Source organism: Acipenser ruthenus, chromosome 14 (assembly GCF_902713425.1).
Source record: "Acipenser ruthenus chromosome 14, fAciRut3.2 maternal haplotype, whole genome shotgun sequence".
Lineage (NCBI taxonomy): Eukaryota > Metazoa > Chordata > Actinopteri > Acipenseriformes > Acipenseridae > Acipenser > Acipenser ruthenus.
In genome coordinates this window covers 15,376,613-15,393,546 of record NC_081202.1, presented here as the reverse complement: position 1 = coordinate 15,393,546, position 16,934 = coordinate 15,376,613, and the positions used below count along the sequence as shown (strand labels likewise).

The following is a 16,934-nucleotide window of genomic DNA, read 5'->3' as shown; positions in this document are numbered from 1 at the left end:
TAAAACAATAGATTCCAGTGAATCAAAAATTCAAAAGCTCTGTCTGATGTAATGACGGCTGGCGGCTCGCGGCACGAAGTGCAATACTGAGTGCTTGTAACTTTCTTGTGTGTTGTTCCAAACTTTTAGTCATGTTAAGGTTGCATGTTTAAGCATCACCACAGTTTGTATGCTTGGGGCTCTCCAGTTCTTATCATACAGTTCATCCTCTGTGCTTTTTGGATCTTCATCTCAGGTACCAGTGCAGTAAATAATAAATTAGCCCCCCATGCATGCCATAACCTAAAAGCTTTTACATTTTTAACTGTAGTTTTAAAATATACATAAGGGTCTTGGGAGGAAATGATTATGAATAGTTACCAAGTTGTGTGTTTTTATTGGAAGCCCATCATTATTTACCTTTTCTAACCCCATATTATTGTAATATATTTATACACTAAAACCTTTTTCAATGTAAGGTTGTCTTTTTTTTAATTATTTATAGTAGTATGCTAGTTTGTCATAATAACTACACTGTATTTCATTTTCCAATTAAACAGTGCAATATGAATACTGCAGTACAATTTGTAAAAAGCAGATTTTAAGCTTCAAAACGCAGCTTAATGTAGGCATTTATAAATTGCAGGTTTTAGCGTAGCATGACGGATAAATACTATTGATTTAGAAAATCCACCCGTCAGTGCATGTATATACATTTTTAAGTTCAGAAAACATGTCACATTTGATTTATTTCTGGCAGAATGTATACTATTATTTGTTTATTTAGCAGACGCCTTTATCCAAGGCGACTTACAGAGACTAGGGTGTGTGAACTATGCATCAGCTGCAGAGTCACTTAAAACGTGTCACCCGAAAGACAGAGCACAAGGAGGTTAAGTGACTTGCTCAGGGTCACACAATGAGTCAGTGACTGAGCCGGGGACCTCTGGTTACGAGCCCTTTTCTTTAACCACTGAACCACACAACCTCCTTAAATATAGCATATAAAAATGCATACAGTAAGTGCAATATTTGTGTGGTGTGTTCAGTTCAAAACTTCAATGCGTTTTCAAATACACAATATACATTTCATTACCAGAATCATTATCTGTTAATTATTGATATGTAATATTGGCAATCAGGATCACATTCTGGACATCCCTAGAGCCAAAGCATCTTCATCAACCCTAAAGCTTCTTATTTCTGATTTTGCACCCTGATCTGTTAAAGACTACTTGATATGGTGTCCATAAAGTGGAAGTTATTTAGATTAATTAAAGGAGTTTACCCAATGCTGATATGTTAATTCATTCTAGTTAATTCATTATAGTAATTATAACCCATATAGTTACAGGTATTATTTGTTGGAAGTGCTATACCCTTTTCAATATTTTTAAATCTTTTGAAGCACAGTCCATATAACCAGTGTGCTTGCAGCTCCAGTTGTTTTAGAGGTTTTAGCTTCTTACCAAAAGAAAACTGTTTGCAAAGGTTTTTATTATTCAAGCACAGTAACAGTGAGTGTGAATAGTTATTTAAAATAATCATTTAAAATTGTAAATGCTAAATACCTTCCATAACAAATCGTGTTAATCTTGTGCTGAACTAAATTAAATCTATATTGACTTTTACCCTTTTGCGTGAGATGAAAAACTGGCTGCTTCAAGACAATGAAGAATGGACATGCCTGGAGAGTTGTTTGACAGCTAGTAGACTGCCATCTAGTGTAGTCATTAAGAACTGGTCTTTGGAGTGGCATGGAGCCTTGTAAGTTTGTGTGACACAAGGTGCTAACCACAATTCCCTTTTCACAATGGTCTATTCTTACCACATACTGTACTTTCCCCATGCATATTTCTGTGAACTGATCAAGATAAATTAATTTAGAACTGCAAAGGCTTACAAAGGAGTTAGTAAAAATAAATAAACTAACAAAGAACGAGTGAGGGATATGTCTGGTTTACTGTACAGCGGTTAGTTGCGTAAAAAAAGCACAAGGTTTAGAATTGGTGATTTTTGAAGTCAACAGGAAAAACCTTTTCAAACAAATCTAGGTTATAAGGAAGAGAGGTATATAGGTAAGCAGTAAGTAGGCTTTTTCAGTACAACCACTCACTGTCATGTGTGAAGTTATAAAATTACTTCTAAAATAAAATATTAGTGAGATGAGGCTGTGAGCTTTTTTTCAGCCAGTTGGTTTGTCCAGGACATTCTGTAATATGACTTGAAAGGATGATCATTTCTTCTCTTTGTATCAGCTGCTGTCTTTCTCAATAGCCTAAAGCAATTTGAAATATTGGGTGCTAAATTGCACCACAGGTGCAGACTATATTTTAAAATTAATTTTGAAGTTTATGGATTCTAACGCTGCAAATATTTCTCTGTGGGGAAAGGAGGGCATGGAGATTAATTAATTAAATTCCAGGTGGGAACAGGAGATGATGGATTAGTAAATTTGAAGTTGCTGTTATAAAATACTGTAGCTTATTTTCAAACTAATAAAGTATGGGTACATTTTCTTTCCTGTTGGCTTGTTTTTTTAAGCTTTCTATTTGTAAACATCAGCGGGACTAATTTAGAGCTAAAGAGATTAAGATCTGCCAGTACAGATCATTAAAAAAGATACAGTCAGTATTAGAAAAAAGATACTAGGCCAATTCTGCATCTTGAATTTCAGTTTTTCTGCCTTTATCTTGGCTTCTGGTTATCCATGCCAGAACTGAGCAATATATCAGTCAGTGAAGTCAAACATATGCACTGTTAAAATGGAACACATGACTCTGCATGCATTCAGTAGTGACTAAGTGAACATATGCCACCATCTGACATGTTGGCATGGATTGTCAACGCTTCACTGGTAGTAATGGTAGTAACTATAAAAACTGTATCATGGTGGCTCCTGAGTGGCGCATCCGGTAAAGGCGCTCTGTGTGGAGCGCAGGATGCACCCTATAGCCGGGAAGTCGCTGGTTTTCCAGGCTATTCCACTGCCGACTGTGGACGAGAGCTCCCAAGGGGTGGCGCACAATTGGCCAAGCGTCACCCAGGTGGGGAGGGATTAGGTCAGCCAGGGTGTCCTCGGCTCACCGCGCACCAGCGACCCCTGTAGACTGGCCGGGTGCCTGCGGGCTTGCCTGTAAGCTGTCCAGAGCTGCACTGTCCTCTGATGCTGTAGCACTGGGGTGGCTGCATGGCGGGCCTGCAGAATGAAAAAAAGCAGTCGGCTGATGGCACACGTTTCGGACTACAGCGTATGTTCATCTTCGGCGCTCCCGAGTCAGCGCAGGGGTGGTAGCGGTGAGCTGAGCCCAAAACTATACAATTGGCTATTTCAAATTGGGAGAAAAATGGGGTAAAAATCAATTAGCGACTACTAAATTAAAAAAAAAAATTAAATAAATTTAAAAAAAATAGCATTATAATTTATTAAAAAAAAAAAAAAAAAAGATTTTGAATAGCATCTTGGCTTCAGTGCTTAACCTTGTGAACACTAGTTGATGTCTACTAAGGCTCAGCTGTTACATGTTAAGAGTAGCAGTGATTTACAGTGTGGGAGTCTTCACCCTTTGCACCCGAGCAAGTTTAAAATGACCATATCTCATGACTCCTTGAAGATCGCGAGGTATCTAAACTTAACACCAAGAACATCCTAGTCCAACTCGAAACAAGAGAAACCTTCGTCAAAGTCCATGCCTTTCCGCCTTCCGAGTGTGGTGAAAATGAATATGTCTTTCATATCCGTAACAACACAGTGCCAGTGCAGGCTGAGAATACATTTTTTTCAAATTGCATTCTAATTTCAGAATGATAAAAGCATCAAACCATGTGTCTACATTTGTATATATGTTGTATATGTGATAGGAAACAGACAGAGAAACTGAAAAGGCAGTATCTGTGTTTTGTACTGAGTGGGTAATGTGCCTTCATTGAGGCACGCATTACTGACAATTCTTCTCTTTTTGGCAATTTTTACCCGTTTTTTTCTCCCCAATTTTGTATGCCCAATTATTATCTGTATACCTATAGTGCCGGAGGAAAAGACAGATCTAACGGCTAAACTGCAGAACCACAGGCGTCATATCGGCCATAGGGGTCGCTGGTGCGCAGTGAACCGTGGATTCCCCTGCCGACCTAAGCCCTCCCTACCCGGGTGGCGCTCGACCAATTGTGCGCCGCCCCCTAGGAACCCCCGGTCACGGTCAGCTGTAACATAGCCTGGATTAGAACCTGCAATCTCTAGCCTATAGGGCCATCCTGCACTCCACGCAGAGCACTTTTACTGGATGCACCACTCGGGAGCCTGTTGGCAAGTTGTTTGTTTCGTTATTTATATTTATATATTATTTATGTGCAATAAAAATATCTTCTCTTTTTGTATTTTATTTTTTGAATATAATACAGTTGTGAGTGAACGGCACGGACTGCAAAATATGCAGAATAGAAAGTGTTCATTAGCAAAATGTTAATTTAAAAATCATTCTGGACGTTCTAAAAATAAATAAATAAATAAAACTGTTCAAGTATTTATAAAAACATGTTCTGTGTCAGCAACGTGATAAATCAGTGTGACATTTAAGTGTTCTAACACCCATAACATTGGCTTTTTATGATGGAAGTGGAACCCGTGAAATGTCAAGAATTGCGTTATTTTTCTGCAGTTGTAAATTACACACCCTGCAGACCATTCAAACAGTCATTTCAAATGTTTGCATGAAAACACCAGCAAAAATTTTAGTGGAACGATAGAGTTCTTAAAAAGGAACAGAGCACAATAAGAAGTTTTAGAGCTTGTGTCTTTTTATTACAATTCTATTAGCATTAGGGAGTTCTGTCTTGTTTTTTAATTAGTGTATGTGTTGTGTGTGTGTTGTTGTTTTTAAATAGATTAACAAAAGGAGCTACAGTATACACACGTCAACTTTTAATCTTGAAACTGGTTTATTTGAATGACTAAGCCAATTTGGTCATATTGAAGCCACTGTACAAACTGTTATCTTAACATAATCAACTTGATAGTTTGAATGGACTATGTTAAAAACACTTCAAATAAGTTTTGTCAATTACTGTTGTTAAATGCGAAGGAACACCCACTCACCCTCCGCTACACACACATTTGTACATTAATAAAACTAATAGATGTCAACGTTGAAAACACAATCAAAAGCTGTATTCTAATGGTATGCTGAGTGAAAGAAAAAAAAAAATAGTAATTTACGCTCATGGCAGGCATCTCTAAGCAGCTGTTGTAGCCCACAGACCTAGTGCATTTAACAACATCACTGTGTTTAGGGTTTGGTACTTCTGCTGCAGCCTCGTCCATTTCCAATGCCCTATAATACACCCACGGAAGCCAAGCAGCAGCGCTTAAATGTGTTTAATGACTCCCTCACTTTTATTCATTCCATATGCTGTTTTATGAGGTGTCCACCCGTGTTCAATGTTAGTTCTCATGCTGCAGTTTGCCAGAAGTTCTCAGCTGCACTGGGATTTCAGTCTGTGTTTTTTGAATTGTTGATGTTTTCTACTGATTTTCTGACCTGACGGTTCAGATATAAAAAGCCTGCCCCACCTTTACAGAAACCGTGGAGGACCTTATTGTGTTTTTGTGTAGTTTACTGTGCATAGAGCCTTTCCTAAGGGTGGACTGCTAGAGGCACAATGTATGAGGAAACACCTGAGAAAGTGTTTGTTAAGTTTAATGCCTGGTGGTTATTTCATTGAGCGGTCACAGGACCACATTTAATGTTCCATCAGAATTACAAATTAATTAGCTAACTGTGACAGACTATAATGCTGTTTTGTGAGAATATTTTTATATATGTGGATTGGAGATTCTGTAGACAATTAGATTTATAGGCCTCAGGCTTCAAAATCAACATCTGTTTTCTAATGATGAGTAATTAGATGCTGTCTACAATAATCACAAGCAGTCATTCTTAATAAAATTTAAATTGTCTGTGACTTAAAGGGTTGCTGTTTGTTTTGAAATACCACACCAGGAGAAACAATGGTTCTTGACATACAGTAAATATCCCAGCACATGTACAAAATGCCTTGAGCTAGTTATGCTAATTCTTTCTTGGGTACCCTGAAGCACACGATTCTTCCATCCACATGCCCTGTGTATCCTTTTATAACAATGCCCTCCCATCATCTGTGACTGAAATAATTTCATCCAATAATGCAGTTAATAAAAAGGGTTTTAATCTGGTGATACTTATTCTTGCAGGAGGATGGTTTTGGTCCATCAGGGAACCAGAGCTTTCTAATCCAACCAGCTTTTGGGCTATTGTGTCATTACTCTCAAGATGCAGAGAATTATAAAAGGAGCAGATGTCATTAATCTTAATCTTCCTTCATTGCAGCATCAAACAAACTCTCTCGGGACGCTATGATAACTAAATATTCTGTACGACTTTAGCATTCCACCTTGCTAAAAAGAAAAATGAAGATTGCTTCTCCACGGACAATTAGGGCAACCTACTGCTGCTTGTTACCATAATGCTGTTATTTCTGTAACAAACTAAACAGACTTAGCTCCAATTATCTCCTGTAATCCCTTTATTAACGATGAATCACGTTTCCTGGCCTATTTCAGGTTTTATTGAATTGTTAGCGCCTGCAGATCCCGATTCTGCAGAGGCTGGTCGTAAGCAGATTGTCATGGTGTTAATTGCGATTACACAGAAAGGCCAGTCTGGAAGACAGTGATTGGGGGCTCAGATGCTGTGCTTTGTAACAAGGTTCCTACTAAAGTTTCCTCCAATATCTACATGTGTATGAGAGTTTTAGAAGATGTGGTGTGTTGTAATGAAAAAGAAGAGGCGATTAAACAAATTGGTGATGCAGGCGGGTCACTGAGTGTTTTAAAATTCTCTTTTGAAATTTCATTAAATGCATGCCGCTAATTCTGTAAGATTTTATTATAAAATGGTTTATTCTGTCATTGTGTGTTTGCTTTGTCTTTTATGTTTACTCTACAGTATAGAGGAATATGGCTAGTCTGTGTTTCAAATGAGGACATGGACACAATTTGTGGTTTAATTACTGAAACAGTGAAACTTTTAATGGGGTGAATGGCAATTAGTGTTTGTTACAGTGGTTGTTTTTTACATTAATGACATTTTTGGACAGAGAGATTATTACAATACAAATCTGTGTATACAGAAAATATGTTTTATATATATATATATATATATATATATATATATATATATATATATATATATATATATATATATATTATATGTGTGTGTGTATGTATATGAATGTATGAGTTTTGCATTTCCATGTTGTTTTTTTCAGCTTCAGCTACAACATTAAAATGTTGTTACAAATCATGATAATGTTCCCGAATAAATGTAGTTTGCATGAAGCTAGTGGTCATTTATAAGGCTGTCACTGGACATTTACTGTATTAAGAGAGCCATTTCAAAGATTTGTCATGCAGTAACGGTGTACAAGTGCAAGGATTTTACTGACGAAAAAAGGCAACCCAAAAGGGTCTACATACAGATTAACTATTCACATATACCTGCTTATGCAGCATCACATAAGTAAAACAAGTGCATTATTGAATACTGTGGCTGGTAACTCAACTGGGCATTTCGCATTGCTTGTACACCAGAAAATGTTTCCTTTTTCATGCATTACAATAAAAGTACAACAGTTAACCAATGTTACTTAAATTTAACAAATAAAAGTTATTACTTTCATATTTAACATTATAAATATGAGGATTCAAACTATTTTTTGGGGGGTCTACATTGTACATTGTACAAGTTAATTTTAATATTATTCAAAATGGCCACACTCTATGTAAAGGTTGTTTGGTGTCTTTCTCCATTGTGAAATCTGATGTCAAGCCACCAACTTTTTTCATTTAGGTCTGTTATGCAGCATGGAATGACAAAACTAGTGCACTCCAGTTCTCCAGTGCAAAACATTACACAGTTGAGTAATATATTCTTTAAATAGGTTATGGAAGTGCAGAGATGCAACTCCATCACACTATGTTTCTGCAAAGTCTGCCATGATGTTGCTATTTCCATGCATGAAGTCTACAGACAGTTCAGTCACTGTCAGTATTGTTGACTAATTGGATTATAAAAGTGCTCTGTGAAGCATTAATAGCAATGCAACACATGGAGTATAAACTAGTGTATAATCAATCACATTGGACATATGGTCTGTGGATATTTGCCATTAAATGTATCACATCCATTGGCAGGAGTAACTAGTGTTTTTCAAACCATGGCTTTTATTTTTAGACTTGTCATAACTGTTTTAGTGAAGGCGTTCTAGATTTGGTCTCAACTAGCTGAAGCAGTTTTGCTTTATTGCCTCTATATGAGTGCATTCCTCCAGGGTCAATTCTAGGAAAACCAAATACCTCTACCCATACACTGTATATAGGATTTCGATAGTTTGTTCATGCAGTCGGTAGTACACGACCATTGAATGCTATGGCCACAGACCAAATGCTTCCAGACATTTTAACATTTTGCCAAACTGCTGGACGAGGTGGCTTTGAATACAGCAATACATTGTTTTGATTTTGACTAAACTGAGCCTGCATATCTCCCCCAAGAGTTTTGTTTAATGCAGAATTTTCTTTTACTGTTATAGGTTAATATAACTATTGAAGTTGTATTTATGCTGAAGGTCATTATTATCTTTTATGAGCTGACAACAGTGTAGAAACTTATTAAAGCAATATTTTGTATATATGGAAGCACCAAGGGCTTGTGCCAGGTAAGATTCCGTGGTACCAGGGATTCAGGACTGTTTTAGCCAGTCACATGAGCATTCACTGTCGACATATTGTATTGCACATTAACCTAATTCATAAACTCCCAGGATCCTTATGGAAACAGTGAGCCTTCCATCTCATTCATTTTGTTTGCTAAATCTTTGTAAATGAAAAAATAAACATACAGGGCCAGCAAAGGGGCTCTTTATTGTTGGAGGAATTTCATTGAACTGGTTTTGTTACATAAGATACTGTATAAGTAAGTACCATTTTGAACATGTTGAAACAGGCATTGGGATGTGCATGTGCAAAAATGCTTAACATATGCACGCCAAAGGATGTAATGAAATACTCACTGAACAAATCTTTTGTACAGTATATCCGTGCCTTGAATCTCATTCGACCCTGAAGAGGAATAGAATGCATTAAGAGATTAATTTTTACAACAGTGGAATGGAATGTCCATTGTTTAGTCAAAACAGCTTGTTAAACTATTCCCTCAGTTTCTACAATCCACCTAAGCTTTATTTATAAATCCTTTAATGCCAAGTTGCTTGGTTCACTGAATGTTGTATAGAGGGTTTAAATACTGGATGGGACATTCTGTTGCTAACAACCACCATGACAAGTGGAACCAGTCTTTTACTAATGTGTGTGTGTGTTGTTTTTAAATTATATAAATATGTTTATATTGTCAGTATGTTGTTCACTTGCATATTTTATTTCTGCCAAGAAAGATTCAACACACTGCCATTCATCCTTGCAATAGACCATATACTGTATTTGTGCATCCAAATTAACATATGAACATAAAAAGAAATGTATGGTTCATAATCAAATGTGAAAAGGTTACCAGTAGTTTATGGTTCATGATCACCTGTAACTACATATACAGATGAATTATGTAAACTGATTGCCCAAGAGAGCATTTATATTAAATGTTATATTAAAATCAAGCAGATTGTTCTGAGAGCAACATATTCTTTTAACTACCTTTCTCTCAAATAACTTTTACAGTAAATGTTCCTATTTTCCTACACTGTTCTCAAAATCTTGCATATCTCCCCCATTCTGAAAAAGTGCAATAGCCTCCAAGCCAACCTTGTAGTGCTTTTTGTTTTACAACTGCCTTTAAAATTAGCAGTAAAACAAATAATTGGATGTCAAGATAGTCAGTATGTAGTGTGAAAGTCATCCCAATTAATATACAGGGTGCTTTCTGTACTTTCTTCCCTACATTATTATCTACCATGGGGTTCTCAGCCATTTTATTGCATAGGGCCGCATTAATGTGGTCTTCAGATGTTGGCTGGAGACCCCTTATTCACCATAGGAGAAGTCAGAGGTGTTATTAAGTAATAAGACATTGTTGTGAAATGATGCACTACTAGATGCGGTGTTAAGCACAAGGCTAAACAGAGTGACACCCAAGCCATGTTACAATGAACATTATAATGACAATGCTATTTCAATTACTAATTTCAGTTATTTCAGAAATGGCCATCATTAGCATGAATACCACACAATTTGATTAATAAGTTGCATAATCGATTGAGAACCAATGGTCTGTATCGCGGTACTTTGATACACTACAGGTATTTAGGAAAACCATAATTGTGATCAACATTGTCAGTTTATGTTGCATATGTTTGTGTGATGAGCTGCTGTACTGACTGGTGTCCTGTCGTCAAATCCTTAAAAGATAGGTTTGTTCTTACAGGTTCATTCAGGAGACGGAACACAACATGGGACCCGGGCCGGCCAAGCAGTGCCAACTGCGAACATTCCTCACTTATTACATCAATGATTTCTTCCTCAACCAAGTCCGGATTGAGATTAACAAAGAGATTGAGGCAGTGACCAAGGTGTCCGACCCTCTGAAGGTCCTCGCCAGCGCAGACACCATGACGGTGCTTGGAGTGCAGCGGCCCCTCCTGCAGGTAAACACAGTGAATTTCAGGTACTGAACCCTACTGTAGCTTTTCTTGTTGTGCACATCCCTTGTTTGACACAAGTATATTCTCCAGAAGAATTGACGTTACCTAACCGTGTATGTGGGCTGTTTATTGTAATTATTGAGAGAATTGAAATGTTAATTTATTCATCCACAAAGGTTACTGAATGAATTTTACTTGAAATATATAATGCATGAAGTTGCTGTAACTCGATAAACAGATGTATGTAGAACGCAGACAGAATGTGGATTTGTGACGTGCTATAAAATCAGCTCTACAGATTTTAATTAAAATCTTACTCATGCACTGAGTCATAACCTGATTATACAAAGAAACCAACACAGTTATTTACTAGTTTCACTGAGTCGTTAAGTTTTCAGATCTATAACTAGCTGTCACTAATAATCAGATCTCAGGATACTATACACTGTACCGCTTTCAGTTGTTATTCGTAGGGCAGTGCGAGAAGATGCTGTTACTGCTGCTAAGTTGTATTTACATTCTAGGATTTTATCTCATTTGTCCTATTGTGTAACTGTCTGGTCACAAGCTGGGACGACTGCAATTAAGCCTCTGAATTCTTTGTACAAACAAAGTCTAAAAATTAAAAAAACAACAAGATATCATCATTATATACTCAAGAAATATAAAATGTTAAGTTTTGATAATGACATAAATTATTCATACGTATGTTTGTTTTTTAAGTCTTTGCAGGATTTAGCTCCCCCACCGTTAAAGGAGTTTATAAAACTCTGCTCAGATGGTAATGGTAGAATTACTAGAGCAACTAAAAGAGGTGATTGCATAGCTCCAAGACGACGTATTAAGTTTGCTCAGACAGTTCTCTCAATTAAGAGTACCATGTTTTGGAATTTACTATTGGATGATAATAAAGGTTCTTATAACTATAACAGTTTTACAACTAAATTTAAGATGTGGTTAAAACAAAGACAAGTCTGTGATCATGAACTGTAGCATATTAAAAATACATATAGTAATGTTTATAGATTTGTAATATATTATGCATTGTAATGGAAATTATTAGTTTTAATATCTCTAAGATAATGATTGTAATATATATACATATATATATATATATATATATATATATATATATATATATATATATATATATATATATTAAGGGAATTAACTTTAGTTCTGTGTATTAGGCTAACAACAGTTTTGGTATTTGGTAGCATCTATATATTTATAATACAGTATATGGGATTTTGGTTTACATGAACCAATCTATTAATCTTTTTGTATTTATTGTAATGTGCTGTTTGTATGTGTTGGTTGTATTTTATTATTATTTTTTTTGGTTTCTTATGAGCCCAGGGACTCCCGATGTAGATGTAAAAGCGTATAGCTAAGCCTGGGTACAATACATCTTGTGACTTGTCATGAATGTTACAAATTGTACATTGTCCCTGTTAATTAAAACATTTGAATTCCGAATTTTAATTCATACAGTAGTACTGGGTATTTGACATAAAGAGGAGTACCTTTGTAGACCATCGTTTTTGTGGAAGTCTTGAGGCTCAATAGGTTTTCTTATTATTTGTTTATTTAGCAGACGCCTTTATCCAAGACGACTTACAGAGACTAGGGTGTGTGAACTATGCATCAGCTGCAGAGTCACTTACAACTACGTCTCACCCGAAAGACAGAGCACAAGGAGGCTAAGTGACTTGCTCAGGGTCACACAATGAGTCAGTGGCTGAGGTGGGATTTGAACCAGGGACCTCCTAGTTATAAGCCCTTTTCTTTAACCACTGGACCACACAGCCTCCTAGTTTTACAAATATTAGACAGTGTTGGCAAGTTGCATTCCACTTCTGTCAGCTGTATAGAAGGTGCTTACATAAATTGTATGTACAGTACTCACTTAGAAAAAAGCTTTCAGTTTTTGGAACAGCTCAAGTGTTCTTTCATCTTTAAGTGCTGGCAGTTAATTGTGTTAAAAAGGGCACAGGGCTGTTTGTTGATGATGTTTATATAATTAGGTACCCAAACATTTCTAATTATCCTGTGGGGATAACGAGTGCCTTGCTGAACAAGCAATGTAAGTTGATTCCAAGAGTAATTGTTGTGCCCCCTTTTTTATTATTATTATTTTTTTTATGAATTTGCTACTTTATCTTTATGCTGATTTTAGCGCCCATTGACTTGATATTTCTGTTTGTTCCACAGTTGACTATGAACTTCCCAAGTAGGCTTAGACATCCTAGCCAACATTGAGCAATCACCAGAGCGGTAAAAGTGCTGAAACTTCCTCATAACTCTTCCTGCGGCATGTCTTTATTGTGATGCTATCTGTTGACTTGGAGCAGGAAGGATATTTCACTTGCTGAGCTTCTGCCCTCTTACTGATTGATTAATTTAATTACAAACACATCTCGGACAGCCTGCCTAAACCTCACCGAGATTGCATCCATAAATCTTCATTTTGCCTCCTTCGCTGAATCGGCACAATTTGTGACGGGGGCCCCGGACACAGGCAGCTGCTGTCATCTTTATGTCCATAACTGGCGCATTTGGCTTAGTCATACATGTTTGTAAAACACCACTATATTCGAATAATTCCAATAATGCAGTGAGGTTGTTTTTATTTATTTATTTTTTTTAAAAACATCTGCATCACCCTACCATATTGTGCTGTTCATGTTTGCTGATGATATGACAGATCAAAAGAGATATATTTAATTTCTGTCTTTAAATATCTTAATCTCAAAGAAAAAGTATTTGCTCGACAATACATTCGTGTTGGTTGCACTGTGGAGAGATCTAAAAGAAGGTTGAGGTGGTGTTAAGTTGGCATTGGTCTATGTGGTACAGGTGGATCCTCTGTATTTATAATCAAATAGTGAAACAATTTTAACAATAAATAAATACTATTCTAAATTACTTAGAACCACACCTATATCACTACTTTTGTATATTCCCATTTGCAGTAAAATGCAGTTTATGCACTTGGGTCACCCCTTTTTGGGCTTGACATTGTAATATGTAATATATATATATATATATATATATATATATATATATATATATATATATATATATATATATATATTACAATGGTATTTAATCTGGCTGTTCTCATTTTAATTATTAATGCAGTCTTAACTATTCAACTGAAATTCAACAAAAACAGGATTTTTCAATCAACATACACATTTTAGATCATCATTATTGCAAAAAGCTAAATATTAAGCAATATAATTGTTATGATTATATGTCCGCTGAGATATGAAATGCACATTTTATTTTAGCCTGTTTTCTGGGGAAAAGTAGATACTCTAAGATTAGTTTTTGTTTTGCTTTGACTTCTTTGTGTAAGAAAGTTAGTGGTAACCTTCTGGGTCTGTGCTCTACCAGTGCAGTTAAACTAATGCAGTTAACTAGTGATTTCTGTGGATAATCTTTATGCGTTCAGCCTTACGCATTATTTTAAGATACTGTATTCTTAGGTCTGGGTGTTAGTTATTACAAATTTATTATTTAACAAACATTTTGTTTTGCAGATAGGGGTTGCCAAATAGCTATCCACATCTTTTGTCTCTCAAATGCATGAAACAATAATTGGCAGACAAAACAATGGACTGTTGAGATCACAGTGTTTCTTTATTACATCTGTATGGTGCCATGAGAGACCCTTGAGGATTAAGCATGCTTTGATAATATAGGGTGCAGCTCAGCTAAATTTGTTCACAAGAAACCACTCGGTAAAACTGGTTGGCTATGTGACTTCAGATTTACAGAAGTACTTTTATGTGTAAGTCTAACATCTGTGGTGATGTGCATGCTCAAAGATACCCAAGGCACTGGTCACAAGGTAACCACCACAGTGTTCAGAATTGTGTTTGTGCCATGATCGTCACCATGTTTTTGCTTCAGTCTTATGTTTAATAATATGTGTAAATTACTAAGTAAGAATAGATTCTATTAAATAGGTGGTAAAAGAAACCGTTGGCAGAGAACGGTTTACGTAACTGAACTTGCCTAATTTGAAAGTGATTTGTAAGCTGGTGCAATGACTCTTTGTCCCGCTGGTAGAAGGAGGGGCCATCACACTAAGAGCAAGGTCCTTGAGGATAGCAGACTGGCCACTGAGCCACACAGGATGGTTAGGTGCTGAATAATATCAGACGAAGGCACAACCGCAGCAGCTTTATTACTTTCATTTGAGCCTCCAGGGTAAAGCAGTTTCCAGTTAACATAATACATTATATTATATCGGTACCTAATTTCTTCACACATCAGAAATGCTTCCCGTTTCCAGAGCTTATCTCTTACTTTACACCCCTAAGGGCTGAAGCGCTATCTTTTTCTGAGCTTACTCACTACCTGACTGAATATAATCATTTTAAAGAGTGGTGTTGAAATACATAAAACAGTCTGCTGCATCCTGCTAGTACAGAATCATTACACTGGTCAGTTCAAGGCACTCAATATGTTTTTTTGCAAATTTCCCATTCTTGATAAATTAAGGTCTAAATAGATAAAATCTTAGTCAATTTGAAATCCATCACCATCCCACACAAATATTAAAGCTTTTATCAGAATGTATAAATTCGTACCGTTGTAATGTACAGGGGTTTCCGTGATGCTGTTTGCTCCATTGAGCTTAACAACACACAGCACAGTTAGGTGTTCTCTGAAGGCTTGGCTTCCTCTCAGCCCAGAGCACACTGACGGGCAGCTCATTTGCAGCCGATTTCAAAGTTGATGGCCTATGAAAATATTATACCTGCTGGGGAGTTTGGGGTGCCTGACCTGGAACAACATTTGGAGGTCCAGAATTTTAGATCAAGCGTGACTCTATAAAATAGAACAAAGTTGAAATATGCATTGAAAAAATAAACTGAAAAGGGACCAGTTTACAAACTGAACAAATCAATCACCTGACCTGACTATTAACCACCAGAAAGGTTTTTGTGCTTATTCAGTTTAATTTTGCAGCAAACTCGATTTTTACTGCAGGAAAATTGTTTTTTTTGGTAATTTTATTTATTTGTTTATGGCCAATTGATCTGTCTTTGTCTTTGACGATCAAGGATTTAAATAACTTCTGGCCTTGTCCTATATAAAATACATCTTTTGAAAGCTGTACACTATATTCCCACTGTCTGTTGTCCATTTATCTATCTGAATTTTGTAAAGCAAATACAAAAATATGAAGATTGAATCAGGTATTTTTATTGTTCAAGGCTAGAAGTCGTTTTGGATCAACAAACTAGTGTCATATAATGATGAAGCCAAAATGTTTGACTAATTGACATTTCTTGTTAGTTTTCCTTTGAAAATGTTATTTAGTAGTTGCTGTTTTTTATTCCTGCCAAAACAGGACATATTCTAGAAATGTAGATGGTGTCATTTTTGCCAGCTGCACATTTGCCACTTAAACAAACATGAAATGTAATGTTTGTTAGGACAGTTTTTAAAGCCCCTTTCACACTGGCATGATCTACCCGGGTCAGAAGCTGCCTGGGCAAGACCTGGTGTCATGCAGATCGGGTATGCAATTTCATACTGCTTTTGATAAAGCCGGGTTGAGCTGGGTGACAGATGCAAATAAACAAGTGCGTATCAATGCACCAGAAGCAGCTTGTTATGGACGCTTCCATCCAAGCTTGTCTGGATTGAACTTTCGGCCCAAATTTTGTTTAGAGCAAATAGCCCGGGTTCTGACCCGGGTAGGAGTGCCAGTGTGAAAGAGGCTTAGGATTTTAAAGGTTGGGTTTTAGATTCCTCGTTGCAGGGATACTCAGAAAACATCAGTCAATATTAAGTATTGACGAAACAGGAGAGCTAGAGCTCCAAAATGTTTGCTGCTGTGAATATTTATGATCTTGCCAAAATGGCCTGAGCTCAGATTTTTTTAATGGAGAAAGAGTTATACTAAGTCATATTAGTATTTATTCATGCTGAGGAAAAATTGCATTTTATTTTTCTCTTCAATGTATTCAGTTTTATTCCTAGCTCTTCACCAGAGCATGAAATGAAAGTCCAGTTGCTTCCTGCTGTAACATAGAGACTTTAAATTACCCAGCCATATGTGCAAATAAAATATACAGAAGACACATACATAGAAAAATCACATCAAAGTAAAATGGAGTTTGTGCTTTTGTAATTCTAAGAAGGCTAAAGGTGAATATTACAGTATTTATTGTCTCCCATGTGTTAGTTTTGCTGCACTGGCCTTTTTCTTTACTGTATTTAATTTCTCATCCATTTAACTG

General features: G+C 36.4%; 1 protein-coding gene across 3 annotated transcripts in view; it reads left to right on the top strand.

Annotated features, from left to right (window-relative positions):
• LOC117420019 (exocyst complex component 4-like) overlaps window positions 1-16,934 on the top strand; it is a 138,327-nt gene that overhangs the window by 84,591 nt on the left and 36,802 nt on the right. For all 3 annotated transcript variants that reach the window (XM_058985933.1, XM_034033516.3, XM_034033515.3), the window contains exon 11: window positions 10,452-10,671. In XM_058985933.1, coding sequence (XP_058841916.1) covers window positions 10,452-10,671 — 220 coding nt within the window. The remainder of the gene's footprint in view (window positions 1-10,451; window positions 10,672-16,934) is intronic.